The 26,564-nt window shown below is 44.7% G+C and overlaps 1 protein-coding gene across 1 annotated transcript in view; it reads right to left on the bottom strand.

Annotated features, from left to right (window-relative positions):
• Positions 1–26,564, bottom strand: part of LOC116702255 (choline transporter-like protein 2) — a 47,649-nt gene that overhangs the window by 2,421 nt on the left and 18,664 nt on the right. The window contains 7 exon segments of the mRNA XM_032536416.1: positions 11,856–11,956; positions 12,599–12,768; positions 15,031–15,118; positions 16,199–16,264; positions 22,065–22,179; positions 23,915–24,013; positions 24,131–24,262. Of these exon segments, the coding sequence (XP_032392307.1) occupies positions 11,856–11,956; positions 12,599–12,768; positions 15,031–15,118; positions 16,199–16,264; positions 22,065–22,179; positions 23,915–24,013; positions 24,131–24,262 (771 nt within the window).

A 26,564-nucleotide genomic window follows, 5' to 3' on the forward strand; every position in this document is an offset into this window, starting at 1 on the left:
ACGAGAGACACTGACAACACACAGGCGATTTAAAGTGGCGAGAGAGTAGTATATTGAACATACTGTACATACTGGAAAATTTCTACTTATGTAATATCCACCTGTATAGTTTATTCAGTACACATCCAGCGTAAATCTTGCTCCAAAAACTAGTATCTATAAATTTTGTCTAGGCAAATCATCGGAAAATTTGTTTTTAAAGTATTAAATTTTTATTTACATACATACCAAAGTCCTCATTTGGAACCCCTTTTTCACCCCGAACCCCGCTGCTATTTTACCTTCGGTTGACCCAAATGTTTCGTTCCCTTTACCTGTGTAAGACAAAAAAGTTGACCTAAATTAATTTAAAATTTTCCCTTTTCCCTTTTGTAAAGCGAGAATTCGGTCCCGGGGAGAAGGGACCTTTTCCCAGGACAGGTTTTTTTAAAAAAAAGGACACCCTTGGTAAAAGGGGGACAGGTGAAACCTAGGTCCCCCCCGCTCTGCAATGCATCATTCCCCTGTTGGGGGGGGGGGGGGGGGGGGGGGGGGGGGGGGGGGGGGGGCTTAGGAGACCTTTTTGGGCCTTGAAGGGGGGGAAAAGAGACTGAAAAGGTTTGTGGGTTTTAATTTTTTTGGGCAAAAATCCTCCCACGGAAATTTTTAAACCGGTAACCAGGAACGAAAAGGTTTTAAAGTTTTTTTGGGCCCGACGGCGATGGGAGGAGTTTTAAAAATGTACTACATCTAAACCCTGAAGGGAAACCCCATCCCCCCCCCCCCCCCCACGGGGGAAAGGGGTGCGTTAAACCCGGTGTTGCCGGGGGTTTCGCGGTGCCTTTTGCTGATTTTGCACCGGGCCCTTTCTGGGAACCCGGAGCCCCTTTGCCCCCCGACCCCCGATCCCGGTTTTTGGGTCGGGGACGCCCCGTGCTTCCCCAGTAAAAGGTAAGCATTTAAATGGGTTTTTTAAAAAAATGGTTTCCCCTTTTAGCCTTTCTATTTATTATTTAACAATTTTTGGGGCCCTGAGTTTTGGGTTTATAATGTAGTCCGAATCCCCAACCCCCTCCCCACACCCCTGCACAGGGGGTCTGGAAACCCCACCACCCAATTCGGGGGAGGGGAGGAAAATTTTCTGGTTTTTTCGGCATTTTTTAAAAAACCAATCAAAATCGTGTTGGGGGGGTTTAAGCAGGCCGGAGGACCCACGGGGGGCCGCTGCAAAAACAGCCCGGAAGGAAAAGGGTTTTGGTGGGGGAAAATGTACGTTGAAGTTTTTTAGTCGTCAAACGAGCCCGAGGGGGAAAGATAGTCTAGCTAGGGGTCTGGATTTCCCCTGCGGGAGACCTGAGGACAGGTAACCATGCCTCAGATTGGACAGATTGGTTAGTAGGGGTTCGGATTTACCCTGAAGAGCCCTTGGGGGACCAGGTCCCCCAATAGCCCAGATTGGCAGATGGGTCTAGCAAAGCGGTTTTGGTTTTAACCTGCAGGACCTGAGGACCAGGAACCATGGGCCCAGAGGGGACAGATATTTCCAGCTAGGGGTTTGGGTTTTTACCCTGAGAAAACCTGAGGCCCCGGGCCCATAGTCCTCAGTTTGGAAAGAAAAAGTTAGCTGCGGTCGGGTTTCCCCGAAAGGGGAACCTGAGGACCGGGTCACCATGTCCTCAGATTGGACGATAGTTAGCTAGCGGTCTGGATTTACCCGGCAGAGCCCCTGAGGCCCAGGTCCCCCTTTTAGTCCTCAAAAATTGGGACAGATAGTTAGAAGCGGTTTGGATTACCCGGCAGGCCCCGGGACCGGGTTTCCACCTAGTCCTCAGTTTGGACAATGGGTCGCTAGGGTCGGGATTTACCCTCAGAAAAACCTGAGGACCAGGTAAACAAGTCCTCAGATGGAAAGATAGTCTAGCTAGGGGTTTGGTTTTACCCTGCAGAAAAACCTGGGGCCCAAGGCCCACCATGCCCTCAGTTTGGGAAAAATAGTCTAGCTAGCGGGGGGGTTTTTAAATTCCCAGGCCCTGGGGGCCCGGTCACCATACCCTCGATTGGGACAAAAGTCTAGCTACCCGGTCTGGATTTCCCCTGCAGAGCCCGGGAAGGGAAAAAACCATTCAACCCCGGGTTCCTTTTCAAAAATTGGACAGTAGGCCCAGGGGGGGGCCAAAACCTTTGCCAAAATTCAAGCATAAAAAGTTTATTAAAAAAAATGTATTAAAAACTTGTATTGTTTTTTTACGTTTTTTTGGGGATTTATGTGTGGGTTCCAATAATTAGCGGAAACTATGACAAATGTAGCATTTAACGCAAAAAAAAGGGAAAAAAAAAGGCAAAACGTGATGATTCCCCTTTACCCCCCAATTCCACCCCGATTACCAAGTTGCGCATGCCCCTTGGGAGGTTTGTATTTTTAACAGTACGTCAAAAAGGAAAAAAATCTGCCGTCCCCTTTTGTGGAAAAAGTGTTAGGCCGAAAATGTCTCCTTTTAGATATAAACCCCAAAAAAACCAAAAATTAAAATCGAGATCTTACTGTCCTTGCGTGTAAAGTCTTTACCCAGCTACGGGGAAGCGAAATCCCCGCAAAATTCAAAGTAAAATGACGCAGGGGAAAGCCGCCGACTCACACCCGGTTGGGAAAACTCCTCAAAAACTAAAAATTATTTCAAAAAAAGAACAAATTTTTTTAGCAAGATGGAGGTCACCCCACCCTTTGGGATACTGCAGAAAAAGGGAAAAAAATGTCGCATCTTTTCCCAAAATTAAATGGTAGGGAAAAAGAAGAGATGGGACTATGGGCCCTATGTAAAGTGAGCGGGGGACCTCCCCGGGGGGTCCTGGATCTAAACAACACGCCCGCATTTTTTAAAACCAAGAAAGGAAAAGCCCCCCGGTCATAAAAAAAGGGAAACTACAGCTTCCCCACATTGTCCACCCAAAAAGGAAATTAAAAAACATCCTGTCGGAACCGGCCCCGGGCCCAAAACGTTTTTAAAGCCCTCCCCTTTTGGGCTTTTGAAGTCGGGGACTATGCAAAACTAAAAAGGCCCCGAAAGGGAACAGTTTTAAACGTGGGGATCGAGGCCTTCCCCGAAAAAGGCGGTCGGATGGTTTTTATGTACAAATCTACCGATTGGTGAGTCAAAAAATTTTTTGGGTTTTAGTGGGATTGAACTAATCCCTGCTGCCATTCCCCAAATTTTCATTGGGAGCAGTTTTGTGTTTTCCCTTGGGTTGGAAAAGGGGAAATGACAAACATGGGGGGCCCCGGGCAATAATTAGAAAAAAGGGTTTGGAGGGGGAAAGAGAGCGGGGAAGGACGAAAAGGGAGAGAGGGGAAAAGGGGAGAGAGGAAAAAATGTCCCCCAGGATTTGTCTGAAATTTTAAAAACTTTGGGGGGAAACCCAAAATTCATTGCGATTTTTCAAATCAGTGCGGTTTTAGAAGTCCAAAGTCCAGGTAAAAAACGGGGGTGGGCTGGGGGGGGGGGGGGGGTGGCTTTTGCGGGGCCCCCCGAAAACTCGGAAAAAAGTTACCCCGTTTTCGCCCAGTTTTTACAGATGTGGCTCTTTTAGGCCCAAAACTAAGGGACATATCTGTTTAAAATCGGGTTTTAAACCCGAGGGGGTTGGGACAGTTTCATTTTTGGTTTTTGAGCCCTTTTTGATTTTATGTTCGCTATTTTCCTCTCTTTATTGGATGATTTTTGGGATTTTCTTTTTTGGTTATTTTTTTGGGCACCGTAGCCGGCGGGTTTTGCTTTTTAAAGGGGTTTTTTAAAAATTATTTAGATTGATTTTGTTTGATAGTTAAATTTAAAATTTTTGGCTACAAACCCGGGGGTTGGGGGGCCGGGGCGGTGAGTAAATTTTTGGATTATTGGCCTAAAAATAAAATTGGTTTAAATCTGGTTTTTCATAAACTCAGTGCCTCCCCTCTTACTGCCCTCGGGGGCCCGGGTCCGGGCCTAGAATAAACCCCGGGGCCCTTGGAAAACAAAAAAATTTAAATCAAAGGGTTCCCAATGCCCTTAGGAAACGGGCCCATGTCTTTTCCCCCAAAGGTCCCCCGGGTGCTGGTTCGGGGGCTGGTTCGGGTTTGCCAGTTTGGGTGGTTCTTCGGCCAGTTCCCCTAAAACCCAGCTGGTCTTCCCCACCCGGAGAGCCAGCGACTTTTGGTTACTCCCGGGGCCCCCACGGGGGTTTTTGGTTCCCCCCCAGACCTTGGGGGTTCTTTTTTCCCCACCCGGGCCAAAGTAACATCAACAGCCTTAGGGTTTAAAAGGGTGCCCGGGGGTTTAAAATTTGCCCCCCAAAAGTTTTTTTTTTCAAAATGTCATAAAAAGCCCCCCCTTTCCCCCCCCCCCCCCCCCCCCCCCCCCAAGCACTAAAGAAACCCGGGTTTTGACTTAGCCCCGGGTCCCGGGGTTTGGTGGGATTTGTTGGTGGCCTGGGTTGGTGCTAGTTTATAATGAGTCGAGCATCGCAAGAAGACCTCCTCCACAGCCCTGCACAGGAGGGTCTGGCTGCGAGCTCGTGCAGACCACACAGCATTCTGGGATGGGAGGAAAGAAAAAACGTGGTCTGGTTGTCGGGCATTTCTTTAAACCAATCACAATGTGTTTGGGCCGGGGCTAGAGCGCCGGAAGGAGCCACGGTTGTGCGTGCTAAAACAGGCTCAGGAAGGAAATGATAGTGTTTTGGTGGGGCAAATGTTACGTTCAGAAGTAGTTTTAAGTCGTAAAGAGGACTGATTGGACAGCATTAGTATAGCTAGTGGTCTGGATCCCTGCGGACATGAGGAACACGGTAACCATAGTCCTCAGGATTGGAAGATGTATAGCTAGCGGTCTGGAATTTACCCTTGCAGGACATAGGCAACCAGGTCACCATGTCCTAGACTTGGAAAGATAGTCTAGCTAGGCAGGTTCTGGATTTACCTGCATCGAGACCTGAGGAACAGTCACATAGTCTCAGACTTGGAGATAGTCTGCTACGGGCAGGTCGGATTTACCCTGCAGCGACCTGGGACAAGGTTTTCACCATAGTCCTCAGATTGGACGATAGCGAGCTAGCGGTCTGGAATTATTTATCCCTGCAGAGACCTGAGGACCAGGTCAACATAGCTCAGATTGGACAGATAGTCTAGCTTAGCAGGTCTGGATTTACCCTGGGAGACCTGAGGACCAAGGTCAGCCATAGTCTAAGATGACAGACGATCTAGCTAGCTGTCTGGATTTGACCCTGCAGAAGAGACCTTGAGGACCAGTCCCATTCTCCTCAGATTGGACCGTAGTTAGCTAGCGGTCGGATTTACCTGAAGAGAAACGAGACCAGGGGTCACCATGTCCTCAGATTGGCCAGATAGTCTAGCTTAGCGGTCTGGATGTACCCTGCAGCGACCTGAGACCAGGCTCAACGATATCCTCAGTGGACAGATAGTCTAGTGCTAGCGGGCTGGATTTACCCTGCAGAGAGCTGAGGACCAGGTCACATAGTCCTCAGATTGGGGACAGATGTGTAGGCTGCGGTTATGGATTTACCTACTGAGAGACCTGAGGAACCAGGTCATCCAATAGTAGTTCCTCAGAGGGGACAGATAGGCCGTGCCTACCTTGCCAAAATTTCAAGCATGAAAAGATGTTTATTAAATAAATGTATTATTAAACTTGTAGTTGTAGTTTTACTGTTTATTCTTGGGATTTATATGTGTGTGTTCCATATAATAGACGAGGAGGTACTATGACAAATGTAGCAGTTACTGCATAATCAAATTAGAAAAAAAAAAGGAAAAAAAAAAGGCAGATAGCTGATGATTTGCTTGCTTTACTGCCCGATTCCAGCGATTCTTGCCGTGTTTTGCGCATGCGCACTTCGATGCGTATATTCTTTAAAATGTACGCTCGAAAAAGGCACAACTCTGCCGTTTGCCTTTGTAATAGGTAAATGGTGTTATGCCAGTAATGTCCTCCGGTAGATGATCAAACATGAACCAATTGCAAAATATTAAAATCGAGGATCTTACGTCCCTGAGTGCGTTAGCGACGTCATTTAACCAGCTACGTCGTAAGCGCAATCCCCGCGAAATTCAAGTCAACAAGGACAGCACGGATGAGAGGGAGGTCCGCCGACATCACAGCGGCGTGAGGGAACTCCTCAAACGCGAAACTTAGTTCAAAAAACGAAAAATACGTAGCAGATGGAGGTCGTAGCCAGCCTGAATGGATTACTGCAGCAAAAGGGACAAATAAATCGTTAGCATGTTTCAAACTGAACTGGTACGGAAGAAGAGAGAAGAGAGGTGGCTATGTGGCATGCTAACATGTGAGCGGCTGGCCTACAGGGGGTCCTGGCACTGAAAACAAACCGCCCGCAGCTTAACCAATGCGGGAAAAAGCCTGGCAGCTCATTAATAACGGCAACTACAGCTTAGCACAGGTCCCACCCTGAAACGGGATTCGCAAACACATCCGGTCGGACACCTGACCGGGCAGCACGTCTTTCAGGCCCTCGCCAAGCGCGACGTTATTGAGAGTTCCGAGGACTATGCGAACTGAAGGCCGTAAAGGACGAGTTGTACAACTGCTGGGAATCGACGCCTCACGATGAAAGCGTTGTAGGATGGATTTAGTACAAATATACCGATTGTGAGAGTCAGAATCTATTGGGGTTTAGTGGGACCTGTGAACTAGTGCTGCTAGCCATCGCCTTCATATTACAGTTGAAGCAGTGTGTGTTTTCATTGTTGCTGACTGGGGACTGACAAAACATAATTGGTCCGCTGTGCAATATAATTTAGACACAAAGAAGAGGGCGGGGGGGGGGGGATAGAGGGAGAGAGCAGAGAGAGCGAGAGGGTGGGGAGGTGGGAGGAAGGGGGGGGGGGGGGGGAGGAGAATGGAACTGAGAGGAGGAGGAGAGAGAATGAGAGGAGGAGATGGAGGAGGTGTGAGGAGAGGGATGATGGAGGAGGGAGGAGACGGAGAGAAGGCGGGGAGAGAGAGGGGAGAGAGAGAGCCGAGACGTAGAGAGGAGGGAGATGGAGAGAAAAATGTCACCAGAGTATTTGGTCTGAAATCTAACTTGAGGGGAACACACTGTCATGCCATTGGACTTCAAATCAGCTGGTTTAGAAGTCTAAGGTACAGGTATTAATAAACGGTGTGATGTGTGGGGCGGGGGGGGGGGGGTAAGGCGTTTTGCGGTTTGTTCCCCCGGACTCTGCTGGAACAAGTAACCCCGATATTCGCCGTGTTACAGATGTGGCGTGCTTTTAGGTCCAAATTCAATGACATATCGTTGAATCAGGTTTTGTGGTGATCCGAGCTGTGGTGTGACAGTTTCATCTTTTGTTTTTTGAGACCTTTCTGATTTTACTGTCGCTATGTTCTCTCTTTCTATTGGATGATGACATTATACTGTTGCTATGTTATCTCTTTCTATAGGATTGATGTGATTTTATCAATTCTGTTAAGCCCGTAGCCTCTGGTTGCTGTAAAGTTGTTCTATAATTATATTAGTTGATTTTGATGATAGATGAATGTCGGAATGGCTTGCTATCGACCCGCGCGTGTGTGCCGCGCTTTTGATAGTAACGTTTTTGATTATAGACCTAAACAATAAATAGTAGATCTGCTTTAATAACTCAGTGCCTACCCTCTTACTGGACAGTTCAGCGAAGTCACTGCCTAGAATACAACGACACTTGGAACAAAAAAGGTTGGAGTCAACGTCCAAATGACCTCAGGCACAGAAGTCTTTTCACCAAGGCTAACGCAGGGGCGGTTTGGGCTGGTTCTGGTGCCAGTTTGCTGCGGTTTCTACTCGCAAGGTCTCTAAGACCAGCTGGAACTTACCCAGCCTGAGAGCCAGCGGACTGTTGGTTCCTCCCAGACCCACGGTGTTCTGGTTCCCGCCCCAGACTTGTGGTTCTGTCTCCATCCATGTCCAAGGTAACATCAACAGCTCTCTATGGGAACAGATTCTGATGATACCTCACTACCGGGGTTTCACAATGGGCAGACAGACGTTTTTGTTTTTGAATGTATGATAACCCCGCCTCCCCCCACCCCGAGCCCCCCCCCCCCCCCCCCCCCCAGCACTGACGTAACCGGTTTTGCTGATCTCTAGGACCGAAGTGTTGCCTGAGTTGAGTGTGAGTTATTGGTGATGGGTTCGGGGTGATGCCCCTCTGAGTTGGGGTGTGAGTTGGTTGGTAACCCTGTTCTGTATTGGCCCAGAAACCAGGTTTTTTATTATGTGCCGAAAGAAAGAAACCGGTTTCAAAGTTGGCACGACTTCCGAAACAGCACCAGAACCTGGCTTGGTGGAAAAGACAAAAAGAAACATCTCAGAGTTTAAGAGGTTTTAAAGAGGGAAAAAAGAAACCCCCCCCCCCCCCCCCCCATAAATTATTCAAAGCGCAAAACTTCAAATAAAAATAAGTGAAAAAATTCATACGAATGGAGGAAACCGGATGGAATCAGATGAAGAGCTTCTGTAGGAGCCCGCGGCGTACTTTACTTATGCGTGACAAGATTTGATTTCGCTTTGGCCCCTTGCCGCGATGATAGTTGGCGCCGCCGGTCCGCGGGAGAGGAGGAGAGGGGGGGCTATGGAGGGTGGGGGCAGGGGCGGGGAGCGCGCTAGCCTCCATTTTGTTGACTATGTACCCTTTGAACGTCAACACAGGACAGGACGTCGCACAACATGCTTAGAGCACCTTAAAGAAAAGTCTTAATCCGAAGTACAAAACAAAGATTTAAGTGGTTTCAGGGTTTGTTAAGCCTTGAAGAATCAAGGGTCTTTGGCCCAAAAAGAAACTAGTTCTCTCTAGAGGAGCGTTTCCTCTTCTCCTAGCCGAGCGGTCGTCTTTCACAGGCCGACCGCCGTTCATCTACCGTTGACGAGCAGAAGACGAAGACGGAACGGGTCCCGGCCGCGCTCTTCCAAAAATCTCGTGCAGTCGGTGAGGAGGGACATGTATAATGTCTCTGGGCCCGAACCCGGCATTGCGGTCCAGGTCCTCACCTTGTTGAGGGTAGCGGAAAAGATGCCGTGCTGTGTGTGTCGGTGTGTGTGTGGTGGTGTGTGGGGGTGTGTCTGTAGCTTGTTGTGTGTGGTGTTGTGGTGGTGTGTGTGTGGGGGGTGTTGTGTGGTATAGTGGAAACAGAAGAGGAGTGTTTGGAAGGCAAGGTTTAAATAAATTAAAGAAGGTGTTTAGAGGCAGGTTTTTTTAAAGGGGGGAAACGGGGGGAGAGGAGATGTGGGAGATGCGGTCGGGAGCAGATGGAATATGGGGAGACGAGAAAAAGGGGGTGGAGGGAGGGGAGATGCGTGAATTGGGAAGGAAGGGAGAAAAAAAAAAGGGGAGAGACAGAAGGAGGAAAGGAAAGACAGAAAAAAGTCAAAATGAAAGAAAAGGAAAGAAAGTCAGAATGCAAGAAAAAACAGTCACCACAGGCATTTTGAAGATTAGTTTTGTAGGAAAGTCAACACCAAGCGCAGGCAGCGTTGTAATAAGAGTTACACAACCGGGGGGGATTAACAAGGTGGTTATTTGTGGGGGAAACGCTGAAATGAAAATATCCAAGTACACCGAGACATATTGCATGCGGATTTTAGGTAAGTGACAGCCTCACCAAAAGCACCAAGAAGCAAGCAGCAAAGAAGAAACGTGAGACCGGGGGAGGAACGATGTGGGTCAGAGGGTGTAGATTTAAGGATTTTAAAGGCCATGTTTAAAAGGCGTGTATTCAAAAATGTAACGACCACATGTGAATGTTTTCCCTTTCTTATGAGTGAGTGTGTGGTCTCTGCCCTTTATTTCTCTTATATCGTAATGGTTACTTCAACAGGGGTCTCCCCGGAAAAAAAAAAAGAGATTTTCAATTCAAGGGGGAAATTCCGGTTAAAAAAGGTTAAATAAAATTAAAAAACGAGTATAAGTATTTTATTTTGAGGCCTTTCTTTCTGCGACTGGGGGACAGATCTGCAACGCTGGTTTCTATTGGTCAGAGAAGAGTGTCTTCAAGGGCTTTTTAAAACATGGAAACCACTACGATATACAGTAGTTCTAGGAAGATCCAGTATTAGGGACCACTAAGGTCTATATAAAAGATGATTCAGGATACAGTATTAGGGACCACACACCACTAAGCGGCCCACTTAAGAGGTCTATATAAAAGAGACTTCCGGTTTCTCACAGTGATTAGGGGGACCACTAAGGTCTGCTATAAAAGAGCTTAAGATACCAGTATTGAGGGGACCGCACTCTAAGGTCTATAAAAGAGACGTCAGATTACAGTATTAGGGACCACTAAAGAGAGGTTTTCTTATAAAAGAGACTTCAGATACGTAAGTATAGGGGACCACTAAGGTCTCTTTATTAAAGAGATTCAGATCAGTTAGGGACGCCACACTAAGTCTTATAAAAGAGACTTCAGATACAGTATAGGGACCGCACTATCAGAGGGTCTAATAAAAGTAGGATTCAGAGACAGTATTTAGGGACACCACTAAGGTCTATATACAAACGAGGAACTTCAGATTACGTATTAGGGACCAACTTAAGCTGGTCTATATAATAAAGAGGGACTTAGATACAGTATTAGGGACCACTAACGGTCTATATTAAGAATGAGAACTTCAGATCCAGTATTAGCGACCACTAAGGGTCATATTATTAAAAGAAGGCTTAGGATACATGTATAGGGACCACTAAGGTTATAGAAAAAAGAGACTTCAACCAGTTACGGGACCAATAAGGGTCTTATATAATAATAAAGAGACTTCACGATAAAAGTTATTAGGGGGACCACTACAGGGTCCTATATAAAAGAGTCAAAAGGAGGACTTCAGCCAGTACTAGGAGGGACCCTAAGGGTCTATATAAAGGAGAGACTCAGAACAGCATATTAGGGACGCATACGGGTCCATATCATAAATAGAGTGAAGTCAGATACAGTATTAGGGACACTAAGGTCTATATAAAACGAGATTCGAGTAACAGTAGGTAGGGTAGACCACTAAGTTCTATATAAAATAGACATTCAGATTACAGTATTAGGGACCACTAAGGTCTTTAAAGAGACTTTCAGAGACAGCATTAGGGGACCCTAAAGCTATATTAAAGAGACTTCGAGGATACAGTATTAGGGGACCACTAAGGTCTATATAAAGAGAATTCAGATAAGCAGTCTTAGTGGGACCACTAAGGTTCATAAAGAGACTTCAGCTACCGGGATTAGGGAACACTATACGGTTATATAAAAGAGGACTTTCAGATAATGACAGTATAGGGAACACTAAGGGCAGATTAAAAAGAGACTTCTTCAGATACAGGTATAGGGACCACTAAGGTCTATAGAAAAGGAGATCAAATACAGTATTGTGGGACCACTCACGGTCTATATAAAAGAACGACTTCAGATACAGTATTAGGGACCACTTAAGGTCTATATAAAGAGGACTTCAGGATCAGTATATTAGTGGCACAAGGTCTTATAAAAGGACCAGTCATGGGACATTTTAAATCCTGTTAAATGTTAAACATACTGTAAACGTGTGGCACATGAATAACCTGAAGGCCAGTAAGCACTTTTGCATTCAGGGGGATTTTATATTGCGGTACCAAAGTATGTTACGTTTTTGAAAGTTAAAAAAAGACAAACAACTTAAAATCTCAAAAATAATTTGGAAGGAAAGCCCGCATGGACTGGGAGGACCCACTAAGGGTTCCCGCCGGACCCTCTGTTTGAATTTTTTTGGATCCCTGGTGTACCAACCTACTACACAAAAGGTAAAATGAGCTGGATGTGTATAGTAAGTAGGGCGAATAGGGTAGGGGTTATTGTAGTTGGCACTACCGAAACAGAGGAAGAAAAGAAGGAAGAGTGTGTCCACACACATGGCGTGACACATGAAGAAGCCTGTGGGCGATGGGAGGAAGGCAGACCCCACCACGGTCGGGGAGGGGGGGGAGGGAACAACCAGGACCCCAGAAGACACAATATATTAGGAATAGATAGAACGGAAGAAAAAATAAAGAAAATAACACAACCAGAACAAAACACATTATGGACTAGAACAGATTGATTAGATACCACTGTGTATTGTTACATTACACACATAAGGGCGGGGGTGGAAAAAAAAACAGAAAGAAAAACAAAAAAAAAAAAACACAAAAAAAAAGAAAAAAAAAAGGAATTTTGCAAAAAAAAACAAAAAGGAAAAAGAAAGAAAAACGCATAAGAAAAAATAAAAAAAAAAATGAGTACAGCATCGTATCGCGAATTTGTTCAATGGTTAACACAGACGCCAAGTATGTAAATTAATAGTTAATTACATTGTGATTTCAGGATTTTTTTTTTTTTGTGTAGATAGGTCTCTCACAGGTGAGACAATGCACTCACGATGACAATTTCCGACCCACCCTCCGAGGATGTCTAAGTGCTGCAAAATTGCAGGGTTTCAATACTTTTCCACAATATTAACTACATATACATACGCCAAATGAAGCAGATAAACTATTATTACAGTATTTTTAGCTGAGTTAATTGTGACGTGCCCAGTCCCAGTGGTTTTCCCGGCGGGGGGGCCCAGCACTCCCAGGATGGGGACCCAGTATGTGGAGACCCAGTAGTTAGGTGGAGATTGGGGGGCCGTACTCTCGAAGGCCTCACCATCCCGAGAGAAGAAAAAGAAGGCAGGGAAGATCCATTGGGAGAGGGAGAGAAGAAGAAGGGAAGAAAGAAAGAAGGAAAAGGAACCGATGAACAACTCAGAATTCAGATTTGATCAAATCCGGTTCCAAGTTCTGGGCAGACAGATTCACCAGCGATGTCTTTCTATCGTGTGTAGGGAGAGCAGGGACACAGTTCACAGTTTTATACACCTTTAATTAAACGTAATTTACAAAAGCGGTCATCGAATCAGCACTGAAGACTGATATTTTGTAACCAGCAAACCCTACAGTGCTACGGTTCTGTCATAATACAGCTGCGGTCAGCTTTGTTGAACAAAACGTTCAGGGAGTTATTGCGCAAAAGTGGGACGTGGTAAGTCTCATCCGGCCCTCCTGGAACGGGAGAAGGAAAGGATGCTAACAGCATGCCGGGGGCACGACGATAGGAAACATGCAGTTTAAGCCATATAAACCTCTTCCAACAACTTAATTATTTTAAGTGTATATCCTGGATGGTAACTTCCATAAAGGTGTTGTTTAGTATAGAATAGTGCCGGCGAGGACTATGCGTCTTTTGTGAATGTCTAGTTAAACAACTAATTGCCGTATCACTGAAAAGCGCGTAGAATCTGCGTAGTCTATTGTAATATCATCAGCGACTGTGGAGATTTGCATTATTTTATAGCTTAACGCACAATAGATTAGTAAGCTATAGAAACAGTACGGTTTTTATTTATACTCATGTTTATATTGTAGAAAAGGAGAAAGAAATGGGCCACACTAGTTTATTACATGGGGTGTTATTAGTACTTAAGGACATGGACATCCAACATAAACGCGCCCCAACCCGTCAGTCTCGCATAGGATAAATACAGGGGGAAAAACGCGGATCCGCCGCCCCCACCTGGGGGTCTGACTCTTTTCATCTTTCCCTAAAACTGCTGTTTCCACGTCTCACCACCATACCCTAAATTGTACGAACACCCAGAGGCATTGAGGTTGCAGATTAGCTAAGAAATGCATGGAGTTCCAGCCAGGCTCGGGGACGTTTGGAAAACAGGATGTTTATCCGTTCCCGACATGGACATATTTGTCCTACAGCTGTTTTGTTTTTATGTAAAACAAGCACTGAAATAGAAAGTCTGGTGGATGTGGCGAATCACTAAAACTGGTTACTCTAAATAAAGCATGTAGTCAAACCTTTTTTAAAATGAAACTACACTAGGTTAATAACTCGATAATAAAAAATGTGAGACGCTAAAGGAAGTGTTACTTTTTGACCAGTCAAGACGCGTTTTATGAGGCGTGTAACTTCCGTGGGATGTGAAAGGAAATAACGGTGGAGATATTGGGCTGGATAGGGGAGGTTAACACGCTCATGTTCAGAGATAAGGAAAGCTGTCATCATAATCGCCACCAGCTAGGAGCAAAAACATGGAATGTTCACCGTCCCCGCGAGTGTTCAATCGTCCCGGGCTCTCCCTTGTATGCTCTGTGATATAAATATCACACAAATATCACCAAAATACTCACACAAACAAACTACACCCACACACACACCAAACACACACACCCCACACACACACATCAACACACACACAACACACAACACACCACACAGACACCAAACACACCACACACACACACACACACACACACACACACACACACCCACACGGAAAATGCTTCACTGGTCATATTAGTTATCATTGTTTTAAAGCAGGTAGCGGCTGCCCGTTTTGTATTCCCAAATTGATATATTAAAATATTTGTTCTTGTATTTTATCCGATATTATTATTTCATTCTATGTATCCTAGTATTTCATTTATATTTTATAGTCTGTGGTGACTTGATTTTTGATGCGGTACTACTGTAATTCCCAATTTTATGGAAGGATCAAACTTTTCTCTGGCGGGCTGGTTGGTCGGCTGGGTTAGTTTAACCTGTGCTAATAATTAATCCGTTGTATACACTAATGCCTTGCTTGTCCGGTTGATTGCTGTCTCCCTAAATCACTGGTAAGGTCCACAGTTGGAATTAGCCGGCTGGCTGGCGAACACTGGCACGCTTACAGAAAGTCAGCGAGAAACAAAAATAAAAGACCCCCCACCAAAAATTAGCCTTGAATAAACTGGTGAGATTTAACCGAGCCCACGAGAAACGACGACGAGCGTGGTGCCCACAGAAATAACAAGAGGAAAATCTGTCACTTGTCCAAGATCGCCACCCTGGGGATAAAGACAATCATTAATACTTCACATGGACATAATATGTGGGGATATTTAAAACAAGAAAAAAAACACGAATGTAAAGAGCATTTGGGGTGTGTAATTAATTCCTCCGACCCGCAACTCACCTGATCATGAGTCCTATGAGGAGGAAGAAGCCCGTGCTCTGCCGAGAGGTGCAAGCCCAGAGTTTTTGCCCTGTTGTACGATCGCCACCTAGAGGCCAAAAACACGGATCGTTACACCAAAGTAAGTAGTAATCAAATACTCGTTACAGAAGAGGAATCGTTTCGTCTTACGGACCACAGGTTTTTCACATGCAGACGCTGACTCGTTCAGAGGCGAGGACAAGCCAGCCGGACGATTATTATTAAAACCATGAAACCTTTAAGAGGCCATCAAGGAGTCCCAGTGAGCTCACAGGTGGATTGGTCCCTGTCCTGTGTGGTCTGTGTTCTGGGTGTTGTTGTGTTGGGGTGTTGTGTGTGTGTGTGTGTGTGTGTGGGCGGTGTGTGTATGGTGTGTGTGTGGGGGTAGAGTTGGGAGTGGTTCTGGTCGGTCCGTTTATGTGTGCCTTGTCTGTCGGTTTGTGTGGGGTTTGAGTGGCTTTAGGTGTGTTGGTGTGTGGTGTTATGTGTGTGTGTGGTTTGAGTGGGTATGTGGTGTGAGAGGTATTTATGGGAGTGTGTGTTATGATGTGGTGAGCTCTGTTTATGATAGAGTGCGTCTCTTTATGTACTGTATGTATGTGGGTCGTTTTGTTTGTTTAGCTAATTCTGTTCAAAAAACAGGAAAAAACGTTCATCAACTTTAAAAACGCAGTGGTTGAAACGTTTGGAGGGGTGAGCCTTCGTTAACCCTGGTTTTACTTGATGACGGCTGAAGGAAAAGCAGACAACCGACACCATCACACAACAGACAACCCACACACACACAACACACCACACACACACACACACACACCACACACACACACAAACACACCACACACAACACACCGTGATGATTACATCATCGCTCATAACCCACGGAATGTTGAGGACATGTTTTAATCCAGCCCAAAAAATGTAAAGCGTTTGGAAGTCAGTGACAGGACAGAACAGATAGACAGACAGATAAGACATCACAGACAGACACACAGACCAGACAGACACCAGACACACACACACACAGGACACAAACACAAAACAACAACCAAATAACACACACCACAAACACCACACACACACACCACACCCCACACATTAATGTAGGCGTTCCTGTTGATGAACTTCTTGACAAACGATCCCAAGTCACAGAACAGAAAGCCAAGGCACTTCAGCCAGAGCGAGCAGGAACTTGGTGCGACTTATTCTGGGCGTCCTGTGGGATTGAGAAGAAAACACATTTAAACATTTATATCAACATTTAATCAAGAATTTAACCCCCATGTTGGTACCTCATGTGTGTGACCCATGTTTGTCTAATGTTGCCATCATGTTGCCTCATGTGTCCCGATGTGTCCTCATGTTGCCCAATGTTGCCCTCATGTTGCCCGCATTGTTTGCCCTCATGTTGCCTCATGTTGCCCTAATGTTGGCCCCATGTTGTCCCCATGGGACCCTTCAATGTTTGCCCTCATGTTGGACCCTCCATGTTGTCCTCATGTTGTCCCCCATGTGTCCCCCTGATGTGTCCCCATGTTGTCACCATCGTTGTCCCAGTTGTCCTCACTGTGGTCCCCATGTTGTCCCCGATGGTTGTCCCCAGGTGTCCTCATAGTTGTGTCCCCCCAATGGTTGTACTCATGTTTGTCCTCATGTTGTCCTTCATTTGTGCCTATATCAATGTTTCTTTTTACGATTCCCCAAAATAACCACCATGATGATTCCAGCCGCTCGGGTGCGCCAAAGCTTACAAATATCTACTGTCAGAATTTTGGGGGTTCCTTATGCAATTTTATAGCATTGTAAAACAAAAGTGAAACGAAAGTTTGTTGAATAGTGTTGAGTTAAAAAGTTGACATATTCCAGTCTGTGATTATATAAACCTCCATTCCTTTTAATTAGTCCTTCAATAACACTACGTAACGCTAACTATTAACTTTTAGTTTGAAGTTCCATGTTACAGGAAATTATACCTAATGTTTGAGTTAGGAAAAAGCAGAAATTAGGGGAATTATTGAGACTGAAAATTAAAGGAAATGATGGGATGTTGATGCTAATCACAGGAGGATGGAATATTCAACTTGTACTCGCAATACTAGATTTCAACAACAATTATTCGGAAAATTTCTGCTTGAAATTACAACATAGGTAAACTTGCATAAATGAGGTTTTGATGTGATCAAATTCCAAAAAAATTTAAAACTAAAAGTTCATAAGTTTAGTGTTACGTTAGTGTTGAAATGAAATAAAAAAGGGACCAAAAACCCAAAAAAAACATAACAAAAAGTATAAAAAAAAAAAAAAAAAAAAAATAAAAAAAAAAGAGCGGTTTTTTAAAAGGTAATGTCTTAAAATGTTGGTGATTTCAAAATTTGACGGGAAGACCAACAGAGGGTTAAGACATTATCCGAAGGTAGTTAGTACCTTTATACAGATTCTATATCTGACTTTATGTGTTATTATTTTACCAACACAGATTAAAAAAAAAACCCCTTTGGCTACGTTTTGTTTGACAACTTATATTATATCTCTTGCGAAGTATACGAGCCTCCTAAACGGAGAACGATTTGGAAAACTGAAGGATGAAGTTTTGGTCAGTCTCATCTGTGTAATGGGGGGAAAAAAATGACATTAAAGGCATCTATCACTTACCATCCATACGCATACATCCACCCATCCATCCATCCATCCATCCATCTTCATCCCCTTATCCAGTATCAGGTCTCTGGGGCAGCAGCTCCAGCAGGGGACCCCAAACTTCCCTTTTTCTTTTTAACTTCTACATCCATGATTTTTAACATCAGACCATCTGCTTCCTGTTTACACACCGGCACGCACATGCCCAGTGTGTGTGTGTGAACGGTCATGTGATCTGGGATGTCAGACGTGTCCATGTGGAGGGTCTGGAGATCAGTTCTGCTACTGGAGCTGAAACTCGGACGTTTTGGTTCAAAACACCGCTTAAAAATGAAAACGTAGCAGTAAAGACGCAGCCTAAACAACGAGATCATTACCATTATCTGAGCCACTATTTGCATTGTTTACTAGGAGAAAATGTCATTGCTTGATTCAGAACTGTGTGCTACACAAACTATGGAGCATAGCCTCAGGAAGACATCTAATTGTAGTGGAAAGGAATTAATTAGCAGCAGACCTTGCAGCGGTGGGTCCAGATAATCAGCAAGACCCTGATGATACTGGACGATAGGATCGAGGGATGAGGGGCAGCCGTAAGGCCCAGAGGGTCCCCGGTGGGGGACTACAACGAGAGCCAAGGGGACTTTAAGCAGGGGTACGGAAAAAAGCTTCTATATGTGCGCAACGGGGTCAAATACATAGTCTGTAAAAATAAGGAAAAATAAATGGGGACGAAAATTTTAGGGGTCTGAGTGGTGAAGATGCAGTCCGATTGAAGCTGCGTTCTCGGTGACGTCAGCAGGGTGATGGGCGACTGTTTCTATAGAAGTATATGAGGAAATGAGGCGCTTCTCACTGGATTTATTAACCTCAGGAAAAACATTTCTCTGGGTCATAATGACGTTGATGGTCCTCAACGTAGTTAAGTCGGTTTCAGGTCTTCTTCAACACAGAATGGGATGTTCATTTAGTAAATTATGGCCCGTTTTTAATTTAAAAACAGACGAAAAAAAAAAAAGCCGGGGGATAATGAACCAGAAAAATCACATGTATGATTTTTAGGTAATTAATTTACTTTATGCCATGCATCAGTATTTGATACCTCAGAAACCTGTAGTATCTCTACCAGGTTTACACAACACACCACACCAAACACGACACCACACACACACACACACACCCACACGACCACACACACACACACAGCACCACACACACAACACACACAAACGCACACACACACACACACACACCACAGCACCCACACACACACAAGCCTCTTGTGACACCCTAGTAGTGCACCCACAGAGACACACAAAACACAGTCAAATTGATTCTGTGACACACACCACAACACAAACATGATTACACACTGCACAGACACACACAAACAAATTGACAATCTGCCTCTGGACACATAGTATGTGCACCCACAAGGGCACACACACACAAATGACATTCTGAGGGACAGACAGACAGACACACCCCACAGCTTCGTGACACATAGTAGGCACCCACAGAGACACATACACAAAACACACTCAAATTGACGTTCTGTGACACACAAACAGACATGCATGTACACACATGCACAGACACACAACACACTCAAATTGACATTCTGAGACGCCGACAGACACACAAAAACACAACACACACACACACAACACACACACACCACACACAACACACACACACACACACACCCCACACACAAACACACACACCACAAAACACACCCACCCCACACACACACACACACACCCCACACACACAAAACCCAAACACCGACACAAACACCCACAAAAAACAAACACACAACAAACACACCAAAACCATCAACAACCACACACACACAACACAAAACCCCACCCACAACAACAACACACCACAACACACCCCCCACCCAAAAAACCCCCACCTAGGATCCCCAGGGGAAAAAAGAAAAGGGAAAACCGGCAAATGTTCTTGCGGCCACAAACCCAAAGAACAAAACCCCCCACACACCCCCCCCCCCTGAGAGTTCCGAAGAAGAAAGGGGAAGCGTTTTGACACTGACAGGCCGATAGGAGGGACCCCCCGTCCCCGCCGCCGTAGAAGGCGGGAAACAGGCAATGGAGTCAGGGCACTGCGCCTCTCAGGACTGGGATGGGAGTAGTTTTTTGGGCACCCGACAGGGTCAATTAGAGCCTAGTCCACAATGCTGCCTTTTAAATATAAAGAAAACTATTAATGACGTTAAAAACTTTTGGGTTTCCTCTTGATTTTTTTACCTCGGGAAAATTTTTCACTTAAGGATTTTAGGGGCCCAAATCGCTATTTTCAAGTCTTTCAACACATGTCATGTTTTTTAGTAAATTTGGCCCCAAATTTTAAATTTTTTTAAAAACAGACGAAAAACCCCAAAAAAAAAAAAAAAAAAAAAAAAAAATTCCCCCGGGAAAAATCCATTGTGGGTTTTTTAAGTAATTCATTTGCATTTTTTTGGGCAGGCCCATAATTTTGATACATCAGAAACCTTTTTTTGCAATTACAGAGTATTCGTTTCCTTATTTCCATACCCAGGTTTTCCCACCCACACACACCCCACAAACACACAAACCACACACACACACACCCCACACACAACCCCCACACACACACACACACACACACCCCACCCACACACACCCCCCCCACCCACCCACACAAAACCCCCCACACCCCACCCACAAACACCAAACCCCCACACACACACACAACACTTGGATTTTGGGTTGATCAATAAAAAAGGACTGGGGGAGAAAGTTTCGGGGGACACGGACACGGGTCTTTAGAGACTTTCCCAAAATTTGTCCCAAATTTTAAATAAAAGAAACTAGTTAAAGATGTCAAAAAAACTGTTGTGGTTTCTCAAAAAATCCCACCCAAAGGTCAAACGCGTTAAAAAAATTTAAACCGCCGGGTTCCCGGGTTTTTTGATAGGTCGAAAACGCCGTCTCGTTAAAAACTTTGAGATGGGTTCGTTAGAGGGGGACAAAAAGCGGGACAGATTGCAAAAGGGCCCAATGACAAAAAGGGGGTTTTAAAGAAGGACTACAACCCCCTTTCAGCACCCACTTTAAATTTAAACCCCCCCCCCCCCCCCCCCCGGGCCTCCTGAAGAGAGGGGGATCCGTTTCTCCACAGGTTTTTTTTTTAAAAAAAAAAAGGAAGGCCCTAAATGGCAGGTTTTGTCTGTTTTTAGAAAAAAAACTGTTTATACTCTGTCCCAATCGCCCCTTTAAAGGGGGTTTTTTTTTAAGATCGGGGGGGGTCTTTATTAAACAGGGAAGAAGACAGGGACAGACAAAAAGGGGGAGAGAGAGGGGAAGGGGGAGAAAAAAAAAAAGAGTTTAAGGGGAGAGAGGAGAGAGAGAGGAGAGAAGAGGGGGAAGCCAGGGAACAGAAAACCAAGGGGGGCCCCAAAAAGGGGGGAGAGAAAAACGGGAAAAACCCCGGGACAAAAGGGGAGAGAGAAAAAAAAACCGGGGGCAGGGCCAAAAGGGGGCAAGGAACCGGAAGCTTCCGGCGCCGGGGGGGGGGGGGGGGGGGGGTTAGTAAAAGGCAGTATGTCTTTCCCCTGTCAAAATTTTGAGGAAAACACACACCCCCACACAAAACAAAACACCCAAAAACACCAAAACACCACACACACACCCCCAAAACACACACCACCACACACACACACACACAAACACCACACCCCAAACACACCCCCAAAACACACACCCACCTGTAATGTTGTATTTTGGATGCTGAATTCCGTTTTGTTTGTGTTATGATTTGTTGATGTAAATTGATAAATTGTTTCCTTTTATGGGGCTTTAAAACGGATGTCCCGGGCCCGCTAAAAAGCTTTCTTTGAATTAAAATTTGGGGGAACAAAAAAGGGGGGCAGAAAAACAGAGGGGACAGGGACAAACAAAAGCGGGGGGGAGGGGGAGAAAGGGGAGCGGGGGAAAACCAAACGAGAGAGGGAGAGCCCGGGGAATGAGACAAGATTTAAACCGGGGCCCGGTTTGCCCCGGGAATAGTTTTAAATGTCATGTCCTGCACTGTGTTATGTTCTGATGCCCCCGGATTTTTTTTCACCCTTCATCCTGGACCTTTTCCGTTTCAGGGACTCCCCCGACTCTCGATCCATTTTTCCTTTCACTTTTCGGGTCTTACAGGCCAAAACTTTTGCCCCTTTGTGTTTTGTTTTTTTTCTGTCATTTTCCGGGGGCCGAAAGAGCCCCCGGCCATTTCCCAAAAAACCCGGGGGAAATGTTGCCATTGGACGGGGAAAATTTTTTAAAATTTACCTAAAACAAAAATTTAAAAAAAAACAAAACAAAAACCCCCAACCCCCAACTGACAGTTTGGTGAAAAGGAAAAAAAAGCATTGGGGCCCATTTAGGCAAGACCACGGCCAGGAGGCAAAGGTTAACAGGGGGTTAAAAAAGGGAAGAAAAATCACGTGTCCGATGGCTCGGGGAACCCAAAAAATTTTGCTTTGGAAATTTAGCCCAGTTTAAGGGTTTTATTTGAAAATTTTTAAAAAAAAAAAAAAACAAAACCTTTTAAAATGAAAGATTTATAGACATGCTTCATTCCCTCCCTACATTTAAATTAAAATACAAAATAAATAAGGTCATGGGGGTATTTTCCCAGCACAGTTTTCCAAAATTAAAAGTCTTTAAAAAACAAAAAAAAAATGACCCCCCGGGTCCCGGGTCAGTGGAGACTTTAGTCTGCGTAGATATTTAACAGCAAAAACCGTCGTGGTTTCCTTTGCCCCCCGGGTTGTTTCCCCAAAAAACCATTGTCGTTTTTTTTCCAACATTTGTTTATTTTTTTTGTTTTTTTTTCCAAAGTTATTTGATATACCCAATTTTGCCCATTTTCAGCGCTTTTTTTTTTTTAAGGCCCAATTTTTTGTGATAAAAAACAAAAACGGGAAAAGGGGTTTCAAATTTTGCCCCGGGAAAAAGGGGGTTTAAATTTAAATGTGTCCGCTGTCCCCGTCCCCCCCCGGGGAAAATTTAAAAACCCTCTCAAAAGGGGAAAAGTGGGGTAAAAAATGGGGGGCCAAAAACGGCGCGATAAACCGCAAAAAAAAAAGGCGAGTTGGCTCTTAACCGCCAAATTGCCACAACATTAATCATAAAATTGGGCGACATCTTTCGTTGTTTGGAGTGTCGTTTCGGAGGAATCGCCCTCCCCCCCGGGCCACAGATACCAAAGAGTTCAGCGACAGCGGACGGAATCACACAAAACAGAATAAAACATGCGGTAATTTTAAAATAAAATACCCCCGTGCCAGGGCGGTCATCTCCGCACAACCTTGAAAACGAAAAAAGGGGGAAGGGGGCCCTGATCAAAATCCCCGGTAGGTGGTTTCGTTTAGAGGAAAATACATCCGGGGACTTGCAAATCACACTTTAAAATTGCAAGACCCTTTTGGGGCCTTGTGAATTCAGTGTAGTCGGGCCCCCCGGGGGGGTTTGGGGGGGGGGGGGGGGGGTGGGGGGTTTTGGTGCTTTCTCTGTTTGTTTTTTAAAGTCGTAACGTCAAAACCCCAAACGACCATGCAGGAACTCAACTGCACCCTTTTAAACACACAACCCTTAAAAAGTCCTAAAGGGGGGGGAAGGGCCCCGAAAAACAAGGTCAAGTTTTTTTTTTCTTTCAAGGAAATACATCCGTTATAGGAAAAGATCACACGTGAATTTGCGAGATCTGGTTCCTCGTGACTTCCCCTTTTTTTTTGAAAGACTGTAAAGTCAACGAGGGGACCTCGAAAATCATCGGGGCCCCTTTTAACATCGGGTGCTTCAAATTAAAACAAAAAACTCCCTTTTCCTCATCTGGGGTTGTTTTTCAACCCTTTCCCAATTTATTGAGAAAAGTCAAATTAACTTTTTTTTTTAAAAAACTTTTAAATTTTGACCATATGGCTTTAGCAATAAACACGCCTTTCTTTAGAGTTAATACGCATTTTAACCAATACTTCCTGAAAGTCTCAGTTAATAATAATAATACACAATAAGAATAAAAAAAAAAGCCCTCAGAGGTTTAACAATAAGTGTAATTCCTAATATTGCGCCCCGGATAGAAAGTTAGGGTTAAGACGGCGAAGCACCGAGCCAAAATCAGGGGCTAGTGTCATCGAGTCATTGATCCTTTGCCCCCCCCATCCTCTGCAGCTCTAATGTGACGTCTGACCTGCTCGCTTCTTTGATGAGGGCGATGGCGATGAGGATCCTCTTCCTGAGGAAGATGAGCAGCAGGATGATGATGACCTCCACGATGGCCAGGATAATCACTAAAATAAAGAAATAAATAAAAAGGAGAGGGGGAAGCCGAGGGAGAGGGTCATGTAGGTAGTTTTTTACAGCGTCAGAAACTATAAAAAGGTGCAGATTGGGGTCTGTGAACTGACTGAAGGCCAGCCAGGTCTGTCGGATCTGCAGGTAGACGGCGAAGTCCGTCTGGAAGCCGAGCTGCTGCAGAGTCACGTCGGAGCCCGCCGTTCCCTTCAGAGCGGCGTACTCCATGTAGCAGTGGAAGATCCCTGAACAACAGACAGGCGTTTAAAGACGGCCATAAGAGAAAGTAACTGCCTCAGTTTGATGCATTAAAAAAAAAAAAAATCCTGTGTGCAACAAAACAAGCATAATGTGCATGAATGAGGGGGAAACTGTTCCGCAAATGTGTCTTAATGTTCTTATTTTTAACTGTTTATTCACGTGTTTTATCTGTTTAACTGATTTTGTGTAAAGCACTTTGAATCGCCCTGTTGCTGAAATGTGCTCTACAAATAAAGCTGCCTTGCCTTTGCCAAAAAAACTATATTGGGCTGCAGATATCAGGGGTGTTGCGTACGGGCCTAAGAATACACCAGGGCTTCAGATTATCATACCAAGTGTCTGACAACATCCTGGAATGATTCCTACAGAGATAGAGCTTCTTGTTAAAGAGTATAGTCTTTTTTGTTCAACTGAAACAGCCCCAAATCACCCTCACCAAACCCACCAGACTCCATGTAAATAATCACTACTTTTAGCGTGTATAGAGCAGCATATCCCACCAATTCCATGTAATAATCACTCACTTTTAGCGGTATAGCAGCATATCTCCACCAGATTCCATGTAAATATCACTACTTTACGTGTTAGAGCAGCATATCTCCCCCCAGACTCCATATAAATAATCACTACTTTTAGCGGTATAGAGCACATATCTCCACCAGACTCCATGTAAATAATCACTACTTTTAGCGTGTATAGAGCACATATCCCACCAGACTCCATGTAAATAATCCTACTTTTAGCGTGTATAAGCAGCATATCTCCACCAGACTCCATGTAAAATAATCACTACTTTTTGCGTGTATAGAGCACATATCTCCACCAGACTCCTGTAAATAATCACTACTTTGAGCGTTTTTTAGAGCAGCATATCTCCACCCCAACCCATGTAAATATCACTACTTTTAGCGTGTATAGAGAGCATATCTCCCACCCGACTCCATGTAAATAAACACTACTTTTAGCGTGTATAGAGCAGCAATCTCCCCCGACTCCATGTAAATAATCACACTTTTAGCGTGTATAAGCGCATATCTCCACCAACTCCATGTAAATAAATACTACTTTTAGCATGTATAGACCCCTATCTCCACCAAAACTCCATGTAAAAATCACTACTTTTGGTTTGTATAGAAGCATATCCACCGACTCCATGTAAAATCCTACTTTTAGCGTGTATGAGCGCATTCTCCCCAGACCCATGTAAATAACACTATTTTGGTGTATGGGCGCAATCTCCACCAACCCATGTAAATAATCACTACTTTTACGTAAAACAAAACCAAAGTTCCCCTTCAAGCTGCGAACTATTTTAAAAAAAAGGGAGATGAAAAAAACGGGTGGCGGTGTGCTGGGGCCCTCCGTAATCCTATGACCATACACCATGCGATCAGACCCAGCCTTCCCCTGCAAAAACGGGAGGACGGAAAGCAGGCGGGTGAGGGCAAAACCCCCTCTGGGGGGGGAAGAAGAACAGGTGAGGAGGGAAGTCTCCAAAAAGATTTTCATTTCCACTTACATCTACATAATTTTCCCTTTGGGTTTTTAAAAAAACAAAAAAACATTAAAAGAAAAGGACTGAAGGGGGACGACAGGGAACCCCCGCTTCATCATTTTATTACTTTTTTTAGCACTTTTTTTAATAAAAGTGAAAAAAGAATTTATTTAAGAAATAATAAAAACAAAAAAAAGAAAAATGGCCAAAAAAAAAATGACAAAAAATAACAATAAAAAAGGGGCCCCCCCTTAACGTGTGTGTGTTGGTTTTGTACCCTCGTGTGTGGGGTTTTTGGGTTTGTGGTTGTTGGGGGTTTGTTTTTGTTTGTTTGTGTGTGTGTTTTTGCGCGTGTTGTATTGCGTGGTGCGTGTGTTATTGGTGTTGCGTAGTGGTGGGGTTTGGTGTTGTTGGTTCTGTGTTGTGCAGGGTGTGGTGTGTTGTGTATTTTAGTGTGTGGGGCTGGTTGTGTGTTTTTCTAGTGGTGTGTAGTTCATGTTTTGTGTTGTTTTTTGCTAGGGGGGGTTTTTGGTGTTGTTTTTGCGTGGGTGTCGGGGGTTTTGGTTGGGGCTGTGGTGCGTGCGTGCGGTGGGTGGTGTGTGTGTGTGCGTGTATCCCTTACAGTGAGTAGATTAGAACTGTATTTTTTTTTATAGCTCGGTCATCTCTTGCCTCGAGTTGATCCAAACAAAAAACAGATAAAAACAAATTTTAGGGGTTGACTCCACAGGATCCATCCCAAAAAAAGGACTGGGACCCCCCAAAGACTTCATACACCGGGGCCCCTCGAT

The sequence above is a fragment of the Etheostoma spectabile genome, chromosome 15 (assembly GCF_008692095.1).
Source record: "Etheostoma spectabile isolate EspeVRDwgs_2016 chromosome 15, UIUC_Espe_1.0, whole genome shotgun sequence".
In the NCBI taxonomy this organism is placed as follows: domain Eukaryota; kingdom Metazoa; phylum Chordata; class Actinopteri; order Perciformes; family Percidae; genus Etheostoma; species Etheostoma spectabile.